Source organism: Vipera berus (assembly GCF_964194415.1).
Source record: "Vipera berus genome assembly, chromosome: 7".
NCBI lineage: Eukaryota > Metazoa > Chordata > Lepidosauria > Squamata > Viperidae > Vipera > Vipera berus.
The window spans coordinates 69,264,794-69,286,153 of NC_138209.1; the positions used below are offsets into that span (position 1 = coordinate 69,264,794).

Consider the following 21,360-nt stretch of genomic DNA (forward strand, 5'->3'; position numbering starts at 1 on the left):
CCAACTCCTGGTCCGTGGACTAGTACCAGGCCACGGCATGCCAGCAACCAAGCCGCACAATCAAGCAAAGCCCCGTCTGTGGGATGTAGGCAGCACACAAAACCACGCACCCTCCGATCTGTGGAAAAACCTCTCTCCACAGAACCGGTCACTGGTGCCCAAAAGGTTGGGGACCTTTGCTTTATGCAATAAGTCTCAAAATGCAGTATGGTCTTGGCACCCCTTCCTTTCTCCTTCGTACCTTTTAAAATGCTTTTCATCTTATTGACTCAAGCTTAGGCTTGAAGTATTATCCTGAATACTTAGAACTGCCAGTTGTTGGAAGTTCATAGCAGAAAATCTTACATAGTTGGTTTGTGCTAGTGCTTATTTTGCTTTTTTTTATGTGACTGATACCACTTTTCTATCTATCTGTGACCAGAAGAGTGGCTTTAATACTAAACGGTAATAATAATTTTATTTATTTCATGTGGATTCTGGAGAATCAACATCTCTGATCTTGTTCCTTTTCTCTCTTTAACAACTTTTAAATGTATATTTTTAGGAGTACATGGGTAATTCCATTCCATAAGCTAAGCAAAAAGACTAAATTTCAGTTCCCAATTCAATATATTAAAAACTCGGCAGCTTTTACACAACACAACTTTAAGGAAACATTAAAGTTAACATGCTTCAGTTTTTGAATTTTGATAGTAAAATAATGATCAGTGGCCTTCAGGGATTATTTTGATGAACAAGATTCAGTAAGGCTGTAGTCAGCCAGTCATCTGAGTATAATTTCTTATTGCGAAACAAGAGGGGATTAAAAAAAAATGATAGGGAGGTCTTAATTCAAAATGTTATGCTTTCGGTGATTACACAAGATCTCTCATTCTGATATATGTATATTTTAGAAAACATATGTAGACTGGCAGGAATGTAAACTGTTACAGCTAATTTAATTATAATAATATCAATAAAAACGGACCCTGGTTAGTAAAAAATAACAACTGCATGTATTGAGACCGCTAAGGTTTGGAAAAAATACCATTAATAATAGACTAGAACATCTGGCATAGATTGTTAATTTAAAACAAGTATGGATTATGTTTCAGGAGTGTGGATTGAAACTCTTATTGCTCAACTTTACAGCAGGCTGAGATTTGCAGATGATGTGATGTCTTGGCAAGGTTAGGACCTTGTTGGCTCATGTTGTTTTTTTCAGAGGCATATGAGTGGAGGTGGACACTAAGAGTTGAGAGCAGGATGTGTCACAGAAGAAAAATATTGCACCAAGACTTTCTCTATACAGGTAGTCCTCATCTTACGACTACAAGGGAGCCCCAAATTTATGTTGCTAAGTGCGAAATTTGTTAAATGGGTTTTGCCTCATTTTATGACTTTTCTCACCAAATTTGTGAAGTGAAATCACTGCCGTGGTTAAATTGGTAACACTGTTATTAATTGAATCTGGTTTCCCTACTGACTTTTCTTGTCAGAAGGTCACAAAAGGGGATCACATGACCCCAGGACGGTGCAACCGTCATAAGCGTGAGTCAGTTGTCCAGCATCTGAATCTAAACCAAGTAACCATGGGGATGCTGCAACAGTCATGGGTTTGAAAAATGGTCATAAGTCACTTTTTCAGTGTCACTGTAACTTTGAACAGTCACTAAATGAACTGTTGTACATTGAGGATTACCTGTAAGTAAAAATTATGCACAGGTGCAGCAGACTAGAGGACGTTCTACAGAAATGTCCATTCAGAATGTCAGAAGATGAAATGGGGTCAATAATTTTGAACTAAATCTTTCAACATGTATTTTAGGGCATTTTAGAAATTATGAAAGGATGAGACATTTCTAGCATTTTTGTTCAATCTGCTTTTAAAATTTTATTGTAGTATACTTTCATGGCCCATGGAGAACATTGTTTTACTGTTGTTGTAGCTGGTCCATTTATAAGACTATAATGCCAATTAACATTTAACTAGAGTTGAAACCCCAACAAAGTAAAATTGTCTTCCAAATGCTGAGAAGGAGGGAACTGTATGAAACTCTGGAAATAATAGTAATACTACTTTTTATTGATAGAAAAATAAAAGTACAAAGTTTCCAGGTAAAATTCAGATAGATAGATAGATAGATAGATAGATAGATAGATAGATAGATAGATAGATAGATACTTAGATGTAGATGATAGACAGACAGACAGACAGACAGAGGTGATAGATGTAAATGTAGATGATAGATGTAGATATAGATGATAGAGAGAGAGATGATAGATATAGATAATAAGATGACAGGTGATAGAGAGATAGAGATGATATGGATAGATATGATAGATGATAGATATAGATGATGAGATAGATAGATAGATGATAGATAGATAGATAGATAGATAGATAGATAGATAGATAGATAGATATGATAAGATGATAGATAAATGATAGAGATAAATGATATAGATGGATAGATAGAGATAGATAGAGATGATAAGATGATAGATAAATGATAGAGATAGATGAGAGATGGAGAGAGAGAGAGAGAGAGAGAGAGAGAGAGAGAGATCAAAATAAAAGCTGATTAAGGCATACGTTAATAGATGAGTCTCTCTCTTCCTGCTTAATATTCTGAATAGGCTCCTGGTATTTATATTTCTTTTCTCCATGTAGTTTGTCCTCTCCTTTCCTTCTCTTCCTTATTCCTTGTCAGATCAGCATTTGATCTCTAGCATAATCAGAATTCCTATTGGCTTCTGTCTTCATAAGCCTCCTCTGTATTTAATAACTCTGTTTGGTGTCTGTCTCTGCTTTTTTTCCTACTCTGTCTTCAGATTATTTTTATAAGAATTCTGAAATATAATCACTTCTTCCAGATCCTTACAAGGAGTTTTGAAGTGTTGATGAAGGTTGGCTGAGCGACCACACTCAGCATGTATTCCTTAATGGTACAACATCTACAGGGAGGGAAGTATGCAGTGGGACATATCAAGGTTCTGTCTTGGGCCCAGCATTCTTCAACATCTTCATAAATGAAATAATAATAATTCACAATGCATCCCCATAATTTTAAATATTTTATAATAAAATATTTGAATCTAATATTATGCCTGTTTATTTTAATGATGCTTATATCACTAACATTCCAAAATCAAATGAGTATCACAATCCTATTACATTAACAGGAAAATGAATACATCTTGCTGGTCAAAGAAAAAGACCTGATAATCTGAGATTAATCTTGTAGCATCTAGCAGCAGCAGGATGAAACCACTTATTTCATTAGCCACAGTTGTCAATGGTGCTGGATGTTCTTGCTTGACAACATAGGGAGACGTAGCCTTCTTTTAACTCGTATATTACTTTTAGAGCTAGAATTAGTGGACGCTGCGGGGAGTAGGGAGATTGTATCTCAAGACTGTTTGTAACAAGAGAAGATAAGAATTTGGCAGGTTGTTAAGGGAAAGTTTGCATTTTAAGCTAATTGGAGAATGTGATTTATGACATTTAAATTAAGGGAAGGAATTGTGATTGATACGATGTGTTCAGGGGAGGAGAATTCAGATTTTGGCTTCCATATGTACCTGCCGAAGCTATGGAACTATATTAAAAGATTCTTAAACAATGCCTTGAAGTTCTTTGAAGTACTGCATTTGTCGGAACCATGACAAACCAAGACTTTGATACCATTTATTGCCAACATCTAGTTTTTATTTTCTCAAAATCCTAAGGATTTTTTTTACAGTAATTCATCATTTTGTATTCTTTTCCAAAAAGCTCAGGTAAAAGATTTATTCATGAGCAATAGGATTTTCTGAAACTGACTGGTAGAGCGCTAAAAATTCAATCTGTCTCTTTACACTGCTCTGTATCAGCAATGAAATGGGTCTAAATAGTTTGCCTAGTTTATTGAAGCCTATAGTAATATCCTTATCAAAATTTGAACCAGCTATCTTTGGATATCGTTGCATGAAATGTGTGGTAGCACAAATATCGGTTGCCTTCTACGGTACTAGAGTTTGTCAGAGTCAGGCAGCATTTAATAAGTAATAATAATAATAATAATAATAATAATAATAATAATAATACTTCGAACAATTTATATCCTTTGATGATACCTTTAACATCATCCAAGAACAACTGCCCTTCCCAATAGGTGGATAAAAATGTCAAATCCAGTCTAAACTTTTGGCTGACTGTGTGATCAACCTTAATAAATATGATTTTACTGTTGTAAGCTGCTTAAAATCTATGATTGAAGCAACATGTCCTAAATAAGGATTAAATGTCATGTGTTAATCTGTCTTGTATGAAAGCTCGTAGAATTAATGTTGAAGGTTGTTTACAGTGTCCCCCCAAGTAATTGTTTCAATCTTTCAGCTAACCCCATTGCCGTGCCACAGTGCAGGGCCGTATTCCTGCAAAAGAGTCTGTGGAAGGTGGCTTGATTGTCAGAATCATACTTGCCTAAAAGAATGTCACACGGTTTCTAAAACAGATGCAAACAATGACCGGCAAAAGGTAAGTCATCTTTTCAGTGGAAAACAGCTGGTTTCACGATAAGACACCCCACCCCACCCCAAGCTTTCTTAACAGGTGCATTACATTATAAGTAGGGTATATATGTGTTGCAGGGACGCGGTGGCTCAGTGGGTTAGGATGCTGAGCTTGTTGATCAGAAGGTCGGCAGTTTGGCGGGTCGAATCCCAAGTGCCGTGTAGCAGAGTGAGCGCCTGTTACTCGTCCCAGCTTCTGCCAACCTAGCAGTTTGAAAGCACGTAAAAATGCAAGTAGAAAAATAGGGACCACTACGGTGGGAAGGTAACAGCGTTCCATGCGCCTTTGGCGTCTAGTCATGCCAGCCACATGACCACGGAGACGTCCTTGGACAAGCGCTGGCTCTTTGGCTTTGAAACGGAGATGAGCACCGGCCCCTAGAGTCGGAAACGACTAGCACACGTGTGCGGGGGAACCTTTACCTTTACCTTTTATATGTGTTGCACGGAGCCTCTCAATGTAACGTTCTTTCTAATAGTAATAATTTTTTTTGAATAATGTTATTCAGTCTTGCTTGTCGTGCAGTGGTGGCATCAGACAGGGACCCCATGAATCAGTTAGGTATTTAAGAATGGCAGAGCTCTACACAGCAGTTTAAATAGGATTGTAAATCTACTTAACTCTACCCCTTTCTCTGTCTATGCTGAGTGGAAACCTATAGCTTGCTAGGGCTCGTGAAGGTTTAATTTGTTGAATTCCTTACCGGGTATTCTGGTAGATGATAATAGTAATGGCGATACAGATTTGCAGATGATAATAGAACACTACTTGATAATTGTTGAGCCTCGTAACTGTATTTAGATTTTGCTGCAACAATTCTATTTGGGCTCGTGCTGCTTTTTTTCTTTTCTGTTTTCTTCCGCAGTGCTGCCAAAAACTACAGAATGCTCTAAAGATTTCTGACTTTTCATATTAAAATAAAACTTTATCCTGTTTAAGGCCTTATTTAAGGCCTTGGCCCACCACTAAGCCATTAGTAGTATTTTTTTTACAAACCTGTGGTAGTTTATTTTCTGCTTTAGGAAAAATCCTGATAATTGCAGTAGATGACTGAAGTAATGGCAACTATATCATATCTGCTCTCTACATGTACTTTAAGTTCACCCTGTATGTTCCCCAAAATTGGAGCGTTAGTGTATAGGCATCTGTGACTGACCCTGGATATACTTCCTACATCTTCTAGGTCAGAGTTCCCCAACCTTTCTAGGTTGGCGGCCTGGGGGAAGTGGTGGGGGGGAAAGGAGATGGTTTTGTTGAGGGCCAGGTGCATGCTCACATACAAGTATCCATTGCTCGCGCGAGTGGGGCCGAGAGCACCCGTGACACTTGCGCAAGTGAGTTCCTGAGAGCCCACGACACTCGCCCAAGTGAGGCTCTGAGCACCCAGAACGCTTGCACGAGTGAGACCCCGAGCATCCGCAACATTTGTGTGAGTGGGGCTGTGTGCACACATGCATATGCACACACCAGCCAGCCACTCACACAGCCTGTGTCAATGCTGCTAACATCGAATGTTATTGCTTGACAAGAGATGAAGAAGTAGCTATTTCATATGTTAAACTTGTGTATTGCTTTAAGAGATTGGATTAAGGTTGGGATGGGGGAAGAGGAGGATTGTTCCTCAAGGCCATCTGAAATTAAAGAAGATAAGAGCTTGGCTGGTTTTCTAACGGAAGGGAAACTGATTCTTTAAATTAATTGGAGAATATGATTAATGACAAAATTAGAAAGGTGGAGAATTGTGTTTTAATATATTGTGCAAGGGGGCAGAGATTTCAGATTCCAGCTTTTTTCAAGCAAGCATTTGCCGGTGTATTAGGCTAATAAAGGACTTTTAAGGTAAACAATGCCTCAGAGTCACTTGAAAAGCCCATATGTCGGAAACTTGACAGCCTGGTTGTGAATAGGCCACGGACCAGTAGTGGACCTTGGCCCACAGATTGGGGATCCTTGTTCTAGATTGTACCTGAGTTTTTCTTCCTTCCCATCACTTTCTACCTCTTTATTTGATTGGTTGTCTTGGGGTGTATGCTTTGGATTAGGACCTAAAAATCCTAAAGATTGATCATCTTCCCCCCTCCGTTTTAGTTTAAAGCCCTTTGGATAAGCTGAGCCGTTTGCTTTCCAAATACATTCTTCCCAGTTCTTGTGAGTTGCAGCCCATCCCTTGCTAGAAGCTCTTGTAGGAAATGTAGACTGTGATTTAGGAATCCAAGGTTCCCTTGGCGGAACCAACCCTTGAGCCAATGGTTCAGTTCTAAAATCCTTTGTTCCCTCACTGGATGTTGATCTTTTATTGGAAGTGCAGATGAAAACATCACTTGTGCTCCTAACTCCTTAACTTTCTTGCCGAGCTGCTCATAATCTCTTGATATTGTTTTTAGGTTCATTGTCGTGTCGTTCATCCCCACATGAATGAGGGGAAAGGGATAGTAATCTGTGAGCTTATTTTAGTAAGGTTCTCAGCCACATCTTTGATTTTTGCTCCAGGGAGACAACATACCTCCCTAGATTGTCCGATCTAGATACAGCTGATTCTGTACCTCTCAGAATTGAGTCTCCTATCACCAACACTTGCCTTTTTTTCCTTGGGAGAATCTGAGCTACTTTCCTTCTATCCCAGGGACACTTGATGATGTCCTTTTTCCAGGTGTCTTCATGCTTTCTTCCACGGGGAGGCTATGAAACTGATTGCTCAGCACTAGTGGAGCTGAACTAGACAGTAAGGGCATTGCTTTGGGTTGTTTTTTTCTTCTATGAGTGACTGGTTTCCATTGGTCAATCTCTAAAGGTTATGTACGTTTCACCTCTTCTAGTTGTTTGTTCCTTAATACGTTCGGTTGCTTAGGATAAAGTTTCTCGTTTTGTAGGTTGAGTCTCAGAATAGCTCAAATTGCTTCTATCTAGACCTGTGGTGGCAAACCTATGGCACGCGTGCCACAGGTGGCATGCAGAGCCCTCTCTGTTGGCACACGTGCTATTGAAAAGTGAAAGTGAAAGAGTACAGCCGACATGATACAAAAGAAGAGATAATAAACACGGAGTTGCTGTGATTTGTCTCCCCGCTCTCTCTTGCTCTCTCTTCAGCGTAACAAAGGGAAGGGCTACTTTCTCCCCAAACAAAATATTCTGAGATTTACAAGACACCTACTTTTTTGCAGGAAATCTCTGGCTGCTTTTTAGGAAGTGCTTAGCTCTTAGCCCTCTACTTTCTGCCTTGAAAACTTATCCCTTTGCTCCCTGTCTTGAAGTGTTGTGTACCTATATCCCTTTCCTCCCTGCCTTCTTGCCCTTCGGTTGCCCGGCCATTGCCATGAGATGTGTACAAAGCTTCGCTGCCAATTCTGCAAGGGAATCCCTCAGATCCTGTCTATTATGCCTGCTATCTCCTATTCTTAATAAAGGTTCCTGCTGGGAAGAAACTGTTCCCAAGAGTTCTGCTTTCTTAAGATGTGGGCTTGAAGTAGGCTCTGACATCCATGCTGCCATTGCTTAGCTGGCCTCTGTCTGCACTGGGCCACCACCATTGAACTGGCCTCCCACTGCCTCAATGCCCATCCTGGACTCTCTGAGCCCTGGGCTGCTGGCTGGGTGGCAGGGCTGTCTCTCGGGCAGCCGGTAGTAATGGTTCCTTATGCTATCGTAGTGTAAAACAGAAGACATTGCAAATAGCAGGTTCATGTGGACGTTTTTTCCTTTTCAGTATTGTTTCAATAGTAACTTCACGACTCAAATCAACCTTTGCTCAGTAGGGGTAAAAAAGCAGTGCAAATGCATTGGCTTTGTGCTGAAATGCCACAGTTAGAATCAGACAACCAGTTCGCTCATTTAACTTTTTTCTGAGATTAACATTGGTGCCATTAACCACTTTGCTCTGGCTCCCGTGTTTGCCAGCTCTTAGTTTAATTATCTCTTTGAATGTTTGAACGCGGACTAGCTCTGTTTAGGTGCGAACCTAAAAGATGTTATCCCTTGCTGAAAGCAGTGCTTTGGCCCTCTCCCTTGTTACCCTGGGGTACCCTTTTTACACCAAGGTGATCGCTTAATGTAGGGGGGGAAAAAAGCAAACAGAAAACATTCTTTCTCTACTCAGCAAGCTGAATCTTTCGTCAAACTGCAGATTCATTTAGGTTGCACATAGGCCTCCCCTACCCATCCTTTTTTAGGAGTGACTTTCAGGTGCAGGAAGAACAAAAGTCCACATGGCTTCTGCATATGTATTTTTCTTTTCTTTTTTTTAAGGTTTCAGGCCAATATAATTAACATTTTGTCACTTGCCAAAAGAGCCAAGCTTCTTTAAAAGGTAAAGGTAAAGGTTCCCCCGCACATGCGTGCTAGTCGTTTCCAACTCTAGGGGCTGGTGCTCATCTCCGTTTCAAAGCCGAAGAGCCAGCGCTTGTCCGAGGACGTCTCCGTAGTCATGTGGCCGGCATGACTAGACGCCAAAGGCGCACGGAGCAGTTACCTTCCCACCGTAGTGGTCCCTATTTTTCTACTTGCATTTTTACGTGCTTTCGAACTGCTAGGTTGGCAGAAGCTGGGACGCGTAACAGGCGCTCACTCTGTTACGCGGCACTTGGGATTCGACCCACCAAACTGCCGACCTTCTGATCAACAAGCTCAGCGTCCTAACCCACTGAGCCACCGCGTCCCTCAAGCTTCTTTACATACGTTTAAATGAACAAGATTGTCCCAAAAAGCAAATAAATTATAAATCATGCTTTGCTGTCTTACTAGGCAGGTCCGGAATGTTCTCAGTGTGAAGAAGGATGTTCCAAGCCACGACCGCCAGGGTGTTCTCATGCGTGCCCTCTGCCATGCCACCCTGGAGAATGCCCGCCGTGTGCCCAAATGATCCGAATAAAATGTCACTGCAAACTGACAAGCCTGTACATTGAATGCATGTACGTAATCAAAGGATCCTGGTTTGTCTTGTTTCACCTTTTGGTACTGAAGCTATGTTTATTTAGTTTTTACACTGCTGTGCTTGAGATGTCGCTTCACCCACCTCCTTTTTCTCCTTCTCTTTCTGAATAAACAGTCAGAACCATCTGGTGGAAGGCAACTGCACCAGGGGATATTTTAATAGTTGTGGTTAGTTCCAACTATCTTGGTTGTTTATGTTTGAATCATATTCTATTTGTAGGCTGCCCAGAGTCCCGTAGAACGGGCAGCTTTAAATGAGGAGGAGGATGGAGAAGGAGAAGGAAGGAAAGAGGAGGAGGAGGGGGAGAAGGAAGGAAGAAGAATAAAAAAAAGAATTGGTTTTATTGTTTCTTTGGGGGGCCGCTGTTTGGAATGGTAGATGGAGGTACCAATTTCCAGGGTTTTCCTTCAGACTTGATTCAAACTGATATACTAGTAGGAGTAAAACAAACTGTTGTTTTACTGAACTAGAACAGAGGTCCTCAACCTGTTGAGCACCAGGGTTACGTGGAGAGAGGTTTTTCCACGGACCGGAGGGGGCGTGGTTTTGTGTGCTGCCTGCATCCCGCGGATGGGGCTTTGTTTGTGTGGACCGGTTGCTGGCCTGCCGTGGCCCGGTATTGGTCCATGGACCAGGGGTTGGGGACCCCCGTACTAGAACTTTGTACTGTCTGGCTCATCTAGCTTTTTGGGCACGCAGGGTTAGCGGTCAATTTATCCTAATTATCAGGCTAGATGGAATCAAAGCATTTTTACCAAAAGTCTCTGAGATACAGAGGGCATTTCGCGGGTTGCCTTATAGAATTTCTTCATTTTATTCTCATGAGATGTATCACTGAATCCGATATTACATCGGATTTATTTGATTGTTCAAAATCAATCTCCTTTTTTTTTAATCCTCACCTGTTTTACATCTGTTTTCTCAGCTCAGCATTGATATGTTGATAGAAAATAAGATAATGACTTGACTTGCTGTTTATTTTATCTCTCTTTTTTTAATGAATGACCATTGGTTTATATTTCTTCAGAAAAATCACTAATGCCGATGCAGAAGAAAAAGAAGAGCTGTGTTCATGCAAAAACCAGTGCCCCAGAGAGGTAAATACTAAAAGAAAAAGCATTTGAATCTTTTGATGGCAGTGATGTAGCATTGGAAATTGATTAAGTAGCGTCATGGCAGACTTCAAAAGTCATCCGAAGTGCCCCTAAGCCATGTATGCCCAATGACAAATGCATCCAGTGACTTTAATTCTAAAAGCTGATGGGGAAGAAGAGTCAGTGGGTTGATTTGAATAGTGAATTCTGAAGGAATGTTTAACATCTGGTGACTCCGTGGGTGAATCTACATTGTTACTTTGGTATTCGCCTGGAAAGACTTTTTGCATTAAAATGAATTGTGTAGAAAATTTCTTAGCATCCTTGGCTCAAAGGTCAAGGAATTTTAAGTACACCGTATAACCAACAAATGCAAGGAAGCAAAACAGAGCATTTATGTTTCGTGCCAGACACATATATTTCTCTCGGACTTTACAGCTGCCTTGCGGTCATCGATGTAAAGAGATATGTCACCTAGGGGAGTGTTGTCAGAATTGTAATCAGAAGGTTAAGATCCGTTGCCCTTGTAAGAGACTCAAAAAGGTAAGCTATATTGATGCGATCAACTGTATCCTAAACAGGGTGGTTGTATTTTGTATGATTTTATTCGTGAAATGTGATTTACCACTGAGGGACTTTCTGGAGCCATTTTAGGAGGTCTCACAGGGAAACCTTGTTCCATGAGGAGAAGTCGGCTTAGGATTTACTACAGGTAGTCCTCAACTTACAACCACAATTGAGCCCAAAATTTCTTTTTGCTAAGCGAGACATTTGTTCAGTGAGTTCTGTCCCTTTTTATGACCTTTTTTTTGCAACAGCTGTTAAGTGAATCATTGCAGTTGTTAAGTTAGCCACACCGTTGTTAAGTGAATCTGGCTTCCCCATTGACTGCTTGTCAAAAGGTTGCAAAAGGGGATCACATGACCCCAGGACACTGCCACTGTCATAAATATGAATCAGCTGCCAAGTGTCTGAATTTTGATCGTGTGACCATGGGGATGCTACAACAGCCGTAACTGTGAAAAAAGGTCGTAAGTCACTTTTTCCAGTGTCGTTGTAACTTTGAACCATTACTAAATGAATTGTTGTAAATCAATCACTACCTGTATACTGCTTTTCCTTTTTTTAAAGAAAAAGGATCATTATAATAATTAATGTGAATATTTTTATTGTATTTTTAGTTTTGGTTGTTAAGCTTAACTCTAATTTATAATAAAGCTATATTAAAGATAACAAAAGCATAAAATAACAAAGAAATATACATTGTATAAATTAAATGGTATAAAGTACTATATTTTTAGGTCTGTAATAATAATACAAAAGTATTATTAATTAACAATTAACAACAACAATATTTTATTAAATGTATATGCCACCCAACTCTGGGTGTATACACATTTAAGTGCAAATTACAAGATAAGTTTTAGTGTGGTATTTTTTTTTAAACTTATGTGCGTTTTTTCATTTTTTCTTTCTTGAAGTCATCCTTAGTTAGAAAGAATTCTTCAAACTCCTTCCTTTCAGCTCTTTGTATTTATTTATTTATTTTTTGGGTTGCTTTGTACAAGACTTAGATAACATATTATAGATGCAGTTGTAATAGTGACAATGGACCTGTGATATTTATGGCATAATTAATGAACTGAAAAAAATGGGTAATTATTTCATTTAATCACTTGCTTACGGCTGGATGTGATGTTTTAGATTGGTGATGACATGCTAACCAGATAGAGAAAGAAAGACAGAATTTTTCAGCAATTAGTATGGCAAACAATCTTTAATAGACAATTCCTGAAATAGAATTAAGAAAGTGATCTTTCTACCTTAATTAACATTGAAAAATATTAACATTGCACACAAAACAGGCAAGAGCTTTGATTGCAGCTACTACCTTGCCTTTTTTTTTTTTTACAAATCCTGCTGTGTGACTTTTTGTTGTGCACTGCACACAGTTCTGGACTAACTTTGGTTGCCATTCTCTTCTTGTAAGAAGAATGCTGGTTAGGCCTTTTAGTGCCTGGGAGATACCTTTAATATTTTCCCCCAACCGATTCCCTGTATGTTTATTATTAGTTCTATCTTACATTTGTGGATTCCACTTACAAGACATTTGTCGTACATTATCTGATGATCTGGCAGATGGGTGGGTAGATCTTCAACTCCCTTTATTCTGTCTTCTCTTCCTTCCCAAATCTCCCCACTGTCAGGACCCACCCCAATCCATGTCTTAGGAAAACAAAAACTCTTGGAGTCAGTTCTAGTCCAAAAGGAATTTTTACTAGGACATACTTGGTTGTGGAAATACAAGACAGGAACTTAGTATTGTTTTACAAATTGAAACTTTATAAAGGGTTCCCGGTTCAACCCCCCTTCCCTCAACCCCATTTGGTCAGCCCCCATCATTTTACTTCATGTCATCCCTTTCGTGGGAAAAAAGGAACTTCGAATCTTTATGGTTATTGCCTTCTTCCTCTACAGAATTAAATGAAGACACAGGCCAGACGCCTTCTTCTCTAATCCTCCCTTTTGTTCCCCCCAGTTCAAAAGATTTCCCTTGTTCTTTGAAATAACCTAAGGCAGGCTGAATCCACATGCGCTCCTCCTTCCTCGGGAGATGGCAGAATCCATGGGGGGGGTGTAATGTTTTAAACATACATTTATGAATGTGATATAAATGGATTCTGACACCCACTTTGGAAAGATATGGGAGGTACGAAGTAGGGGAATTGTGGCATTCATCCAGCTAGCAGATGAGTGCAATAGAATCCCTTCCTTCCTTCCTTCCTTCCTTCCTTCCTTCCTTCCTTCCTTCCTTCCTTCCTTCCTTCCTTCCTTCCTTCCTTCCTTCCCTCCCTCCCTCCCTCCCTTCCTTCCCTTCCTTCCCTTCCTCCCTCCCTCCCTCCCTCCCTTCCTTGCATATGACTGCTCATCTTAATCAAATAATTTGGAGCAACTTAGAGCCCCTCTTTAACGGAGATGGGCAGTTTAGAAATATGAAATATAAAGAAATAGTTATAAGTGTACTTTTGTTTGTTGGGAGAATAAAATAGTTTAATTGGGACATTCTTTGTAGCAAATAAGTTTATAATATATATACAGAACATTTTAGGGGGGAAAGTAAGGATTTGTTTTAAAAAAATTCAACTTGTTCTCCTAGGAACTTCTGTGCAATGAAGTTCGCGAAGGCCAGTGTTTCTTAGAATGTGATGCGGTATGCAAAGAAATGAAACGGAAAGCTTCTGAGGTAACTTGCCCTTTGCGGTTACAATATATTATTGCTATTTTGAGCGATGAAACTGTGTGGAAGTTTACTTACCAAGATTGTTGGGTAGGCCAATTAAACAGCAATTGCATGTTAAATTTAGTTCGTTTGTATGTAGTGCAAATAAACCTCTGTCTGAAACAGAGCTGAGCCAAGAACAATGCAGAATTAGATGAAATATTGTAAGGTGGGTTAGGGTTGTCTGCCTTGGTATAATGTATCATAACCCACATTCCATTGTCTTGCTCTTCAATGCTATGTGGCAGGACACATTTTAGGCTGCAGTGATTTTAACTCTCATTTATTCCTCTAGTTCAGGGGCCTTCAAACGTGGGCCTTTTATGACTGGTGGACTTCAACTCCCAGAATTCCTCAGCCAGCGTGCCTGGCTGAGGAATTCTGGGAGTTGAAGTCCACCAGTCACAAAAGGGCCAAGTTTGAAGACCCCCCTGCTCTAGTTTGTCTATAATTTCCTTTATGTTGGGGGGTTTCTTGAGTCTTTTATAGAAGGTGTACATTTTCATTTACGGGGAAATGCACTGCTCACTCTGAACTGCTATCCTGCGCTGTCTGGTCTATTATATTTTGTGTGTAATAATTTACTGAGCGTATCCATTGTCATTTCAAAACTGTCAGTTAGTTTATGTGTGTGCTTGGCTCTGTGCTTTTTATCATTTGACAATTGAGTATGTACACAATCCATTTTGTGCATGTAATTTCAGTTATAAGAGGGTGATGCAGAATAATAGTTTGGTCTAGTGCAGGGGTAGGCAACCTCGGCTCTCTTATGACTCATGGACTTCAACTCCCAGAATTCCTGAGTCAGCATAGCTGACTCAGGAATTCTGGGAGTTGAAGTCCATGAGTCATAAAAGAGCCGAGGTTGCCTACCCCTGGTCTAGTGGATATGGCATCAGGCTGGAAGCCAGGAGACTGTGAATTCTGGTCCCACCTTAGGCATGAAAGCTAACCTATCCCTCAGGGTCGTTCTTGTGGGGAGAATAGGAGGAAGAAGGAATATTAGATGCATTCACCACCTTGAGTTATTTAGAAAATAATAAACGAATGAATGAAATAAATCCTTTACATTTAACAACCAACATGTGACAAGCGTGAATCAGGCCTCTGTACCCTTTCATTTTGAATGATTTCAGCCATTGTAATGGGAACTAAAGTTACGCTGAAAAAAACTCTTAATGTAAGAATGGGAGTACTAGATACAGAAACGAATATATTTGCCCTCAGATCTGTGAGCAGATCTCTGCATTTGAGAGCAGTGGAGCGATCTGGGGGCCATAACCTTAGTTCCGCTATTTGTCCACATCAGGAATCGTAGTCCATCATCCCCAGCAGCTGCATACATCATTTGTCAACTATTTGGCTGCTTTATAAACTTGACCGGTTCACTTTAGGAAAAGACCTTTTTAATTAATTTCTTGCATCCCTCCTGCCCCTGACAATCAGCTTGACTGCCTTGAGGGAAGAGACCTGACTACTACTACAACTACTACTACTACTCCCCCCCCACATGCATGACACACAGTCTGTTTGCACAGCCCACTGTCATGCAATTTGTTTGAAATCTGTAATGGATATGCCATACAGTAGAAATCATGTTTGAGGCAAGCATGATCCTATTGTTCACGGTGGGGAAACTGGCATCTGGGCAAAATCAGAACTTAAAAGCAGAGACAAGAAGGTTTTTTTTGGTGACTAAGAGCCACAATTTAAGTGTTTCATGCCCTGAGGGTCACCCTCGGAAGGGGATGGTGCCGACAGTCTGGGATCATCTCACGTATGTGGCTGAGGCTGGAATATCCGTGGAGATTCTTAAGTCATCCAGGCCACGGTTGTCCCAAAGATGCTTTTCCCAGAAGACAAAGGTACGATCTTGGTTTTTGTTTGAAAGCATCAAGGAAGCCCTTGGAACTTGTGGCCATCTTACAGTAACTGGGTCTTCGTCAAATCCACAAAAAGTTCCACCGGGAGCTGCTTTGTAACAGGCAAAGAAAGGGCAACAAACAGCAACGTCATTCCGTGTGCTGCAGGGATATCTGAAAAGCTCTGGGGTTTTTTTCAACCAATGCAACATACCTGGATGCTTTTTAAACGCAGGGATGTATTAAGGCAGAAGCAGACAAAACACCCCAAAAGAGCAATTTGGTATATATGCAGTGCCGTGTAGCAAAGCGCGTGCAGACCTGTATTTTGGGGAAACAGAACAACCACTTCACAACACAGGGGAACAAACTCATTAGGAATAGGATTCAGCACTCCAGCTGCATCTGAAAAACCAGGGCCGCTCTGTTGAAGAGAGCAAAGTCCACATTCTGGGCAGAGGGGACCACTGATTTGAAAGAGGAGTTAAGGAGGCCATCTTCGTTAGAACTGAACACAATTTTTCCCTCAACAAAAGGGAGAAGAATATGACACCACCAGCTATCTTCTATTTCAATTCCTGGGAGTCTACCTCTGTGAAGATCTTACCTGGAAAGTCAATACAACCCAGGTGGCCAGAAAGGCCCAACAGAGACTCTATTTCCTCAGGGTCTTGCAGAAGAACAGAGTAGAACAACGACTGATGACCCTCTTTTACCAGTCTACTATAGAGAGCGTCCTCTCGTATGGTATTGTGGTTTGGTATGCTGGTCTGACTGCCATGGATAGGAAGGCATTACAGAGGGTGGTGAGCACAGCACAAGACATTGTGGGCTGTCCCCTGACACCACTGGATGACATCACCAGGGCCCGCTGCCTTGAAAGAGGGAGGAAAATTCTCAGGGATGACTCACACCCTGGTTGGTATCTCTTTACTCTCCTACCATCGGGTAGGAGATACAGGAGTATAGCCAGCCGTACCAACAGGCTGAAGAACAGCTTTTATCCATGGGCCTTTAGGCTCCTGAACGGGAAATAATTTTATAAACTTTATGCATGATTGACTTGCGAGGCCGGTGTGTTGCGCAATTAGCTCACATGGTGTAATAAGATGGAGGGTTTGTTGTCAGTGTGAGTTGGGGGTGGGGGCACGAAGGGAGGCTCAGCCAATCTCAGTGTATACCTGGTTTGTACTTTGACAATAAAGGTTCGTTCATTCATTCATGTACAATGCTGTCCTTTCAGCAGTCCCACAAAGGTGCCACACCTCAGGTAACTCTGTGGATACAGATAAAGCCCACCCCCACCCCTCCAAAGTGGTCTCAACGCCTCCCAAGATACCTAACGACCCGATGAGTGCAAAGAATTATAAATCCTTCCATTCCCCACCAGTCAGTTAAAACTGAAGAAGCTTCTTGGCTGAGAAGCGAAACATTTTCAAAGGAAAAACCCAAGAAAGCCCAGTTGCCTTTTGAAGAACACCATTTGGATGTGAGGCTGGAATATTCTACATAGCCTGAATGTAATGTACCCATTTCCCCCTTTCTTCCCCCCCCCCCATTATTAAACCAAGTTTTGCCTAATTTGCCTTGGATGGATGCATGGATGCACAGTCATTTGGGCAGGTGGGGTTTTTTTCTCCCCCACGCTAACTGGGAGGAGATCAGACTGTGTTTGAAGCTGCTTCTGATTCAGCAGGTAAACTGGACCAGCCCAACCAGGTCAATCCACTTCCCGAACTCCAGATATAAATGCTCAAAAACCTGGTCTTCTGCTATTTGTGGGAAGAGTATATGCTTAGATCACATGCAAAAAGATGCAGGCAGAAATTTCCACACATACCAGCACTCAGCAGTACGGGCTCCACACACTTCGGAGGTGCCTGCGATGTCATGGAGCATGTAGTTGTTGTTGTTGTTAGCTGCGAAGTCGTGTCCGACCCATCGCGACCCCATGGACAACGTTCCTCCAGGCCTTCCTGTCCTCTACCATCTTCTGGAGTCCATTTAGGCTCAGTCCTACTGCTTCAGTGACTCCATCCAGCCACCTCATTCTCTGTCGTCCCCTTCTTCTATTGCCCTCAACCTTTCCCAGCATTAGGCTCTTCTCCAGTGAGTCCTTCCTTCTCATTAGGTGGCCAAAGGATTTGAGTTTCGACTTCAGGATCTGGCCTTCTAAAGAGCAGTCGGGGTTGATCTCTTCTAGGACTGACCGGTTTGAACGCCTTGTAGTCCAAGGGACTCGCAGGAGTCTTCTCCAACACTATAGTTCAAAGGCCTCAATTCTTTGGCGCTCAGCCTTTCTTATGGTCCAACTTTCACAGCCATACATTGCAATTGGGAAGACCATAGCCTTGACTATACGCACTTTTGTTGACAGGGTGATGTCTCTGCTTTTTAGTGTGCTGTCTAGATTTGCCATGGCTTTCCTCCCCAGGAGCAAGCGTCTTTTAATTTCTTGGCTGCAGTCCCCATCTGTGATGATCTTGGAGCCCAGGAAAATAAAATCTGTCACTGGAGCATGTAGAGCAGGGCCCAAAACTTTCCCACATTAGCACAATGCTGCTTTCCTAATCCCCTCCCCCCCAGTGTGCTTACTTGATTTGAACTAATTTTTGCACTGATGTCATTATATGAATGATGTAAAATGATGGCAAATCGTGCAGTTTGTGTCACTTGTATGATTGATGCTGCTGTGGGTGACATATTCTCCAGTTGAATGGACAATCAGGAATAGCATGCACTCTTTCCCCTCCAGTTTGACAATTAAAACCAACATTTTACTGTTCTTAATGTTAAGTTGAGTAGCGTGGCTTCGAAAGTTCTCGGGCTATACCTTAGTGCAGTGATGGCGAACCTTTTAGAGACCGAGTGCCCAAACTGCAACCCAAAACCCACTTATGTGTCATCGGGGGCCAGGTGGGCGTGGCCCATTGGGTGAGCGTGGCCGCGGTGGGAATGGCAGACTGGGTGGGACTAAAAAGTTCATACAATCAATTCCAACTTTGCGAGATCTTTTTTTTCCCTGCGAGAAGTTGAAATTGATTGATTGACCTTTTTTTTTTTGCACACGGCGATGGAGGTCTAAAAGGAAAAGGTTTTATAAAACCCAGCTGAAGGTCTAGGGCTGGGGCGACGGCGCGCGTGCCCACAGAGGGCTCTGCGTGCCACCTGTGGCACGCATGCCATAGGTTCGCCACCACGGCCTTAGTGAGCTAATGTCACGTCCTATGAAAGTATGTTGCAGTTAGACAATCTATGTAGAACTATTTTCGCAAAAAGCGACACAGTGAGTTTTATATTTTATTTATGCAGATTAAGGAAGCAGAGGCTAGAGCTGCCATGGAAGAGGAGAAACGAAGACAACAGGTATTATTTCCATCGCATAGGATAAACTTTTCATATGTTTTGCCTTGAACTGGGTATTTCAGGTTAAAGTGAACTTGTGAAATTCTAAACAAGCCAACTTCATTCTGCGGATTTATTGTGTTTGAGCAACCAGTGGTACACCCTTACTCAGTTGATCCCACTTAGCTCCTTGTGTCAATCTAGATCAGGGGTAGGCAACCTGGGCTCTTTTATGACTCGTGGACTTTGCTTCTTGTCCTGCCTTTGGGCACTTTGGAGAATAGCTTGAAATATTGCTTATTCCAAGACTACTAAGAATATAAATATTCTAGACCAGGCATGTCAAACTGCCGGCCCGCGGGCCAGATGCACCATGCCAAAACCGCGCCCACCCCATTGCCGGCAATGGGGAAAAAGTTCCAATAACGTCATGCAACGTCATGAGTTTGACATGCCTGCTCTAGACTTTTTGTTTCACTCCAAGTGAACTTCCAGTTGCAGTATATGAGTAGGGTCAAAGTGTGTATGTGCCACCATATGCTTGAGTAGAAGGACTCTTCCATGGTCTGGTGCTCTCAATTAGTCCCATTTCTTTCCTTAATGAGCATCACCAAGTCAGACCGTGGCATTATTCCATTTACACAGGGCCACTGTGTCGTACAATGTGTTATTTTGAGAAATGTGGGGGGGAAAAAATGGTAAGCTCTATTGTTAGAAATTTTTATCATTTATTTTATTTTATTTATTTTAATTCCATTTATATCCCGCCCTTCTCCGAAGACTCAGGGCGGCTTACAAGCTTAGCAGTAGCCTTCATTCTATGTATATGGCTGCTTATTAGGGCTTTCACACACACCCCAACCGGCATCATTACAAAGTCAGCTTAATTGCCCCCAACAATCTGGGTCCTCATTTAATTTAATTTCGTCTTTTTCTCTCTCTCTCTTCTGCAGGCAGAACTGGAGGCTTTTGAAAACAGATTAAAAGGACGTCGGAAGAATAAGAGAAAAAAGGACGAGATTGAAGTTGAACAACCTTTATGGCAAAAGTATAAGAATGTGGTTTTGCTGCCAGTCTGTGGAATTATAGTCTTAATGATTGCCTGGTTCTTAGCATATAATAACTGAAGTCTTAATTACTTCCGCATGCTTCTGTGTAAAGAGTTGGTAAAATATTCTGTGTTCTGTATTGAAAATTAATGGTATTTTCCAGTAATTTCACTGTTTATCGATAAAACAAAACCTATTTCGGTTTTTTTACCTCAAAATCACTTTAAAATACCTTGTGATAATTGTATCATATTCAGTCCTAGGCAGTTAGGTCAGGTTCTTTAAAACATTTGCGTAAGATTAATCACGTATTGCTTCTCTGACATTTTGCTTCAGGTTATTTGTGCGGGATGCCGGTGCTTAGTCATTTTGAAGAGTGTTCATAAGCATGACCCCTTTGGTGATTTAAATTTTATATATTAAAGTTGGGTTAGTACACTTGCACAGTCCTAGAGGTGTGTGGTTTAGCAACTAGCTAAATGAAATTTCAGAATTTTATTTTTCATTTAGTTAATTAATATAGGTCCTTAAAGGAAAACCTGAATTCTAATTATACTTTGTCAGATGTTGTTTATTTTAAAAACCTACTTTAAGCATTCTGTGCTCTTAAGATCCATTTTTGCTAATTATATAATCAAATAGCAGCTTTTTCCATATTAGACACTTTTCTACTGTGATTTCCACAATAGTCTATATGTACATGGCTTCTTCTTTAGATTTATCTGTCTTCGGCTGAAAGACTTCCAAACCATAGTATTTAAAGGTAATAAATCTGCTCCTCTGAAAAACTGTTTTCATAATGAAAATGTAGTTTAAATAAATTATTATCTCTGTCTGTTTTGTGTATAAATTGGCACTCATTTTACCAATATATGTATGCTCACATATACAGTACAAAGGACTTACCTGATTCAGATGTGTTAATATGTTAAGAAGACTTACTGCAACATATAATAATATCTTAAAATTGTTCTAAGTGAACAGTTAAAAAGTTCTTTAAACGTTCAAACAACCTGATGCATATTTACAGTATATTAACATTAGCCCATTAATAGCCCTTCTTCAAACCATTCAGATGCTTGGTTGTCATAAAAATTCTATTAAAAGTTTTACGAAGAACATAAAAACTACACAATGTAATAGAGTAAAAGAAGAACGAAAGAAGAAAAGAAAAAATGTGGAACTATAAAAGAATATATTTAAAAAATAGAAAGAAGCTTCCGATGTCCCTTTTTATCATCATCATCATCATCATCATCATCATCA

The 21,360-nt window shown here is 40.8% G+C and overlaps 1 protein-coding gene across 1 annotated transcript in view; it reads left to right on the forward strand.

Moving 5' to 3' along the window:
* NFXL1 (nuclear transcription factor, X-box binding like 1) overlaps window positions 1–20,929 on the forward strand; it is a 50,640-nt gene extending 29,711 nt beyond the window's left edge. Inside the window, exons 16-22 of the mRNA XM_081332984.1 lie at window positions 4,361–4,501; window positions 9,275–9,441; window positions 10,492–10,561; window positions 10,997–11,101; window positions 13,716–13,802; window positions 19,013–19,066; window positions 19,999–20,929. Coding sequence (XP_081189110.1) covers window positions 4,361–4,501; window positions 9,275–9,441; window positions 10,492–10,561; window positions 10,997–11,101; window positions 13,716–13,802; window positions 19,013–19,066; window positions 19,999–20,172 — 798 coding nt within the window. The 3' untranslated portion in view covers window positions 20,173–20,929. The remainder of the gene's footprint in view (window positions 1–4,360; window positions 4,502–9,274; window positions 9,442–10,491; window positions 10,562–10,996; window positions 11,102–13,715; window positions 13,803–19,012; window positions 19,067–19,998) is intronic.
* The last annotated feature ends 431 nt before the right edge of the window (window positions 20,930–21,360 follow it).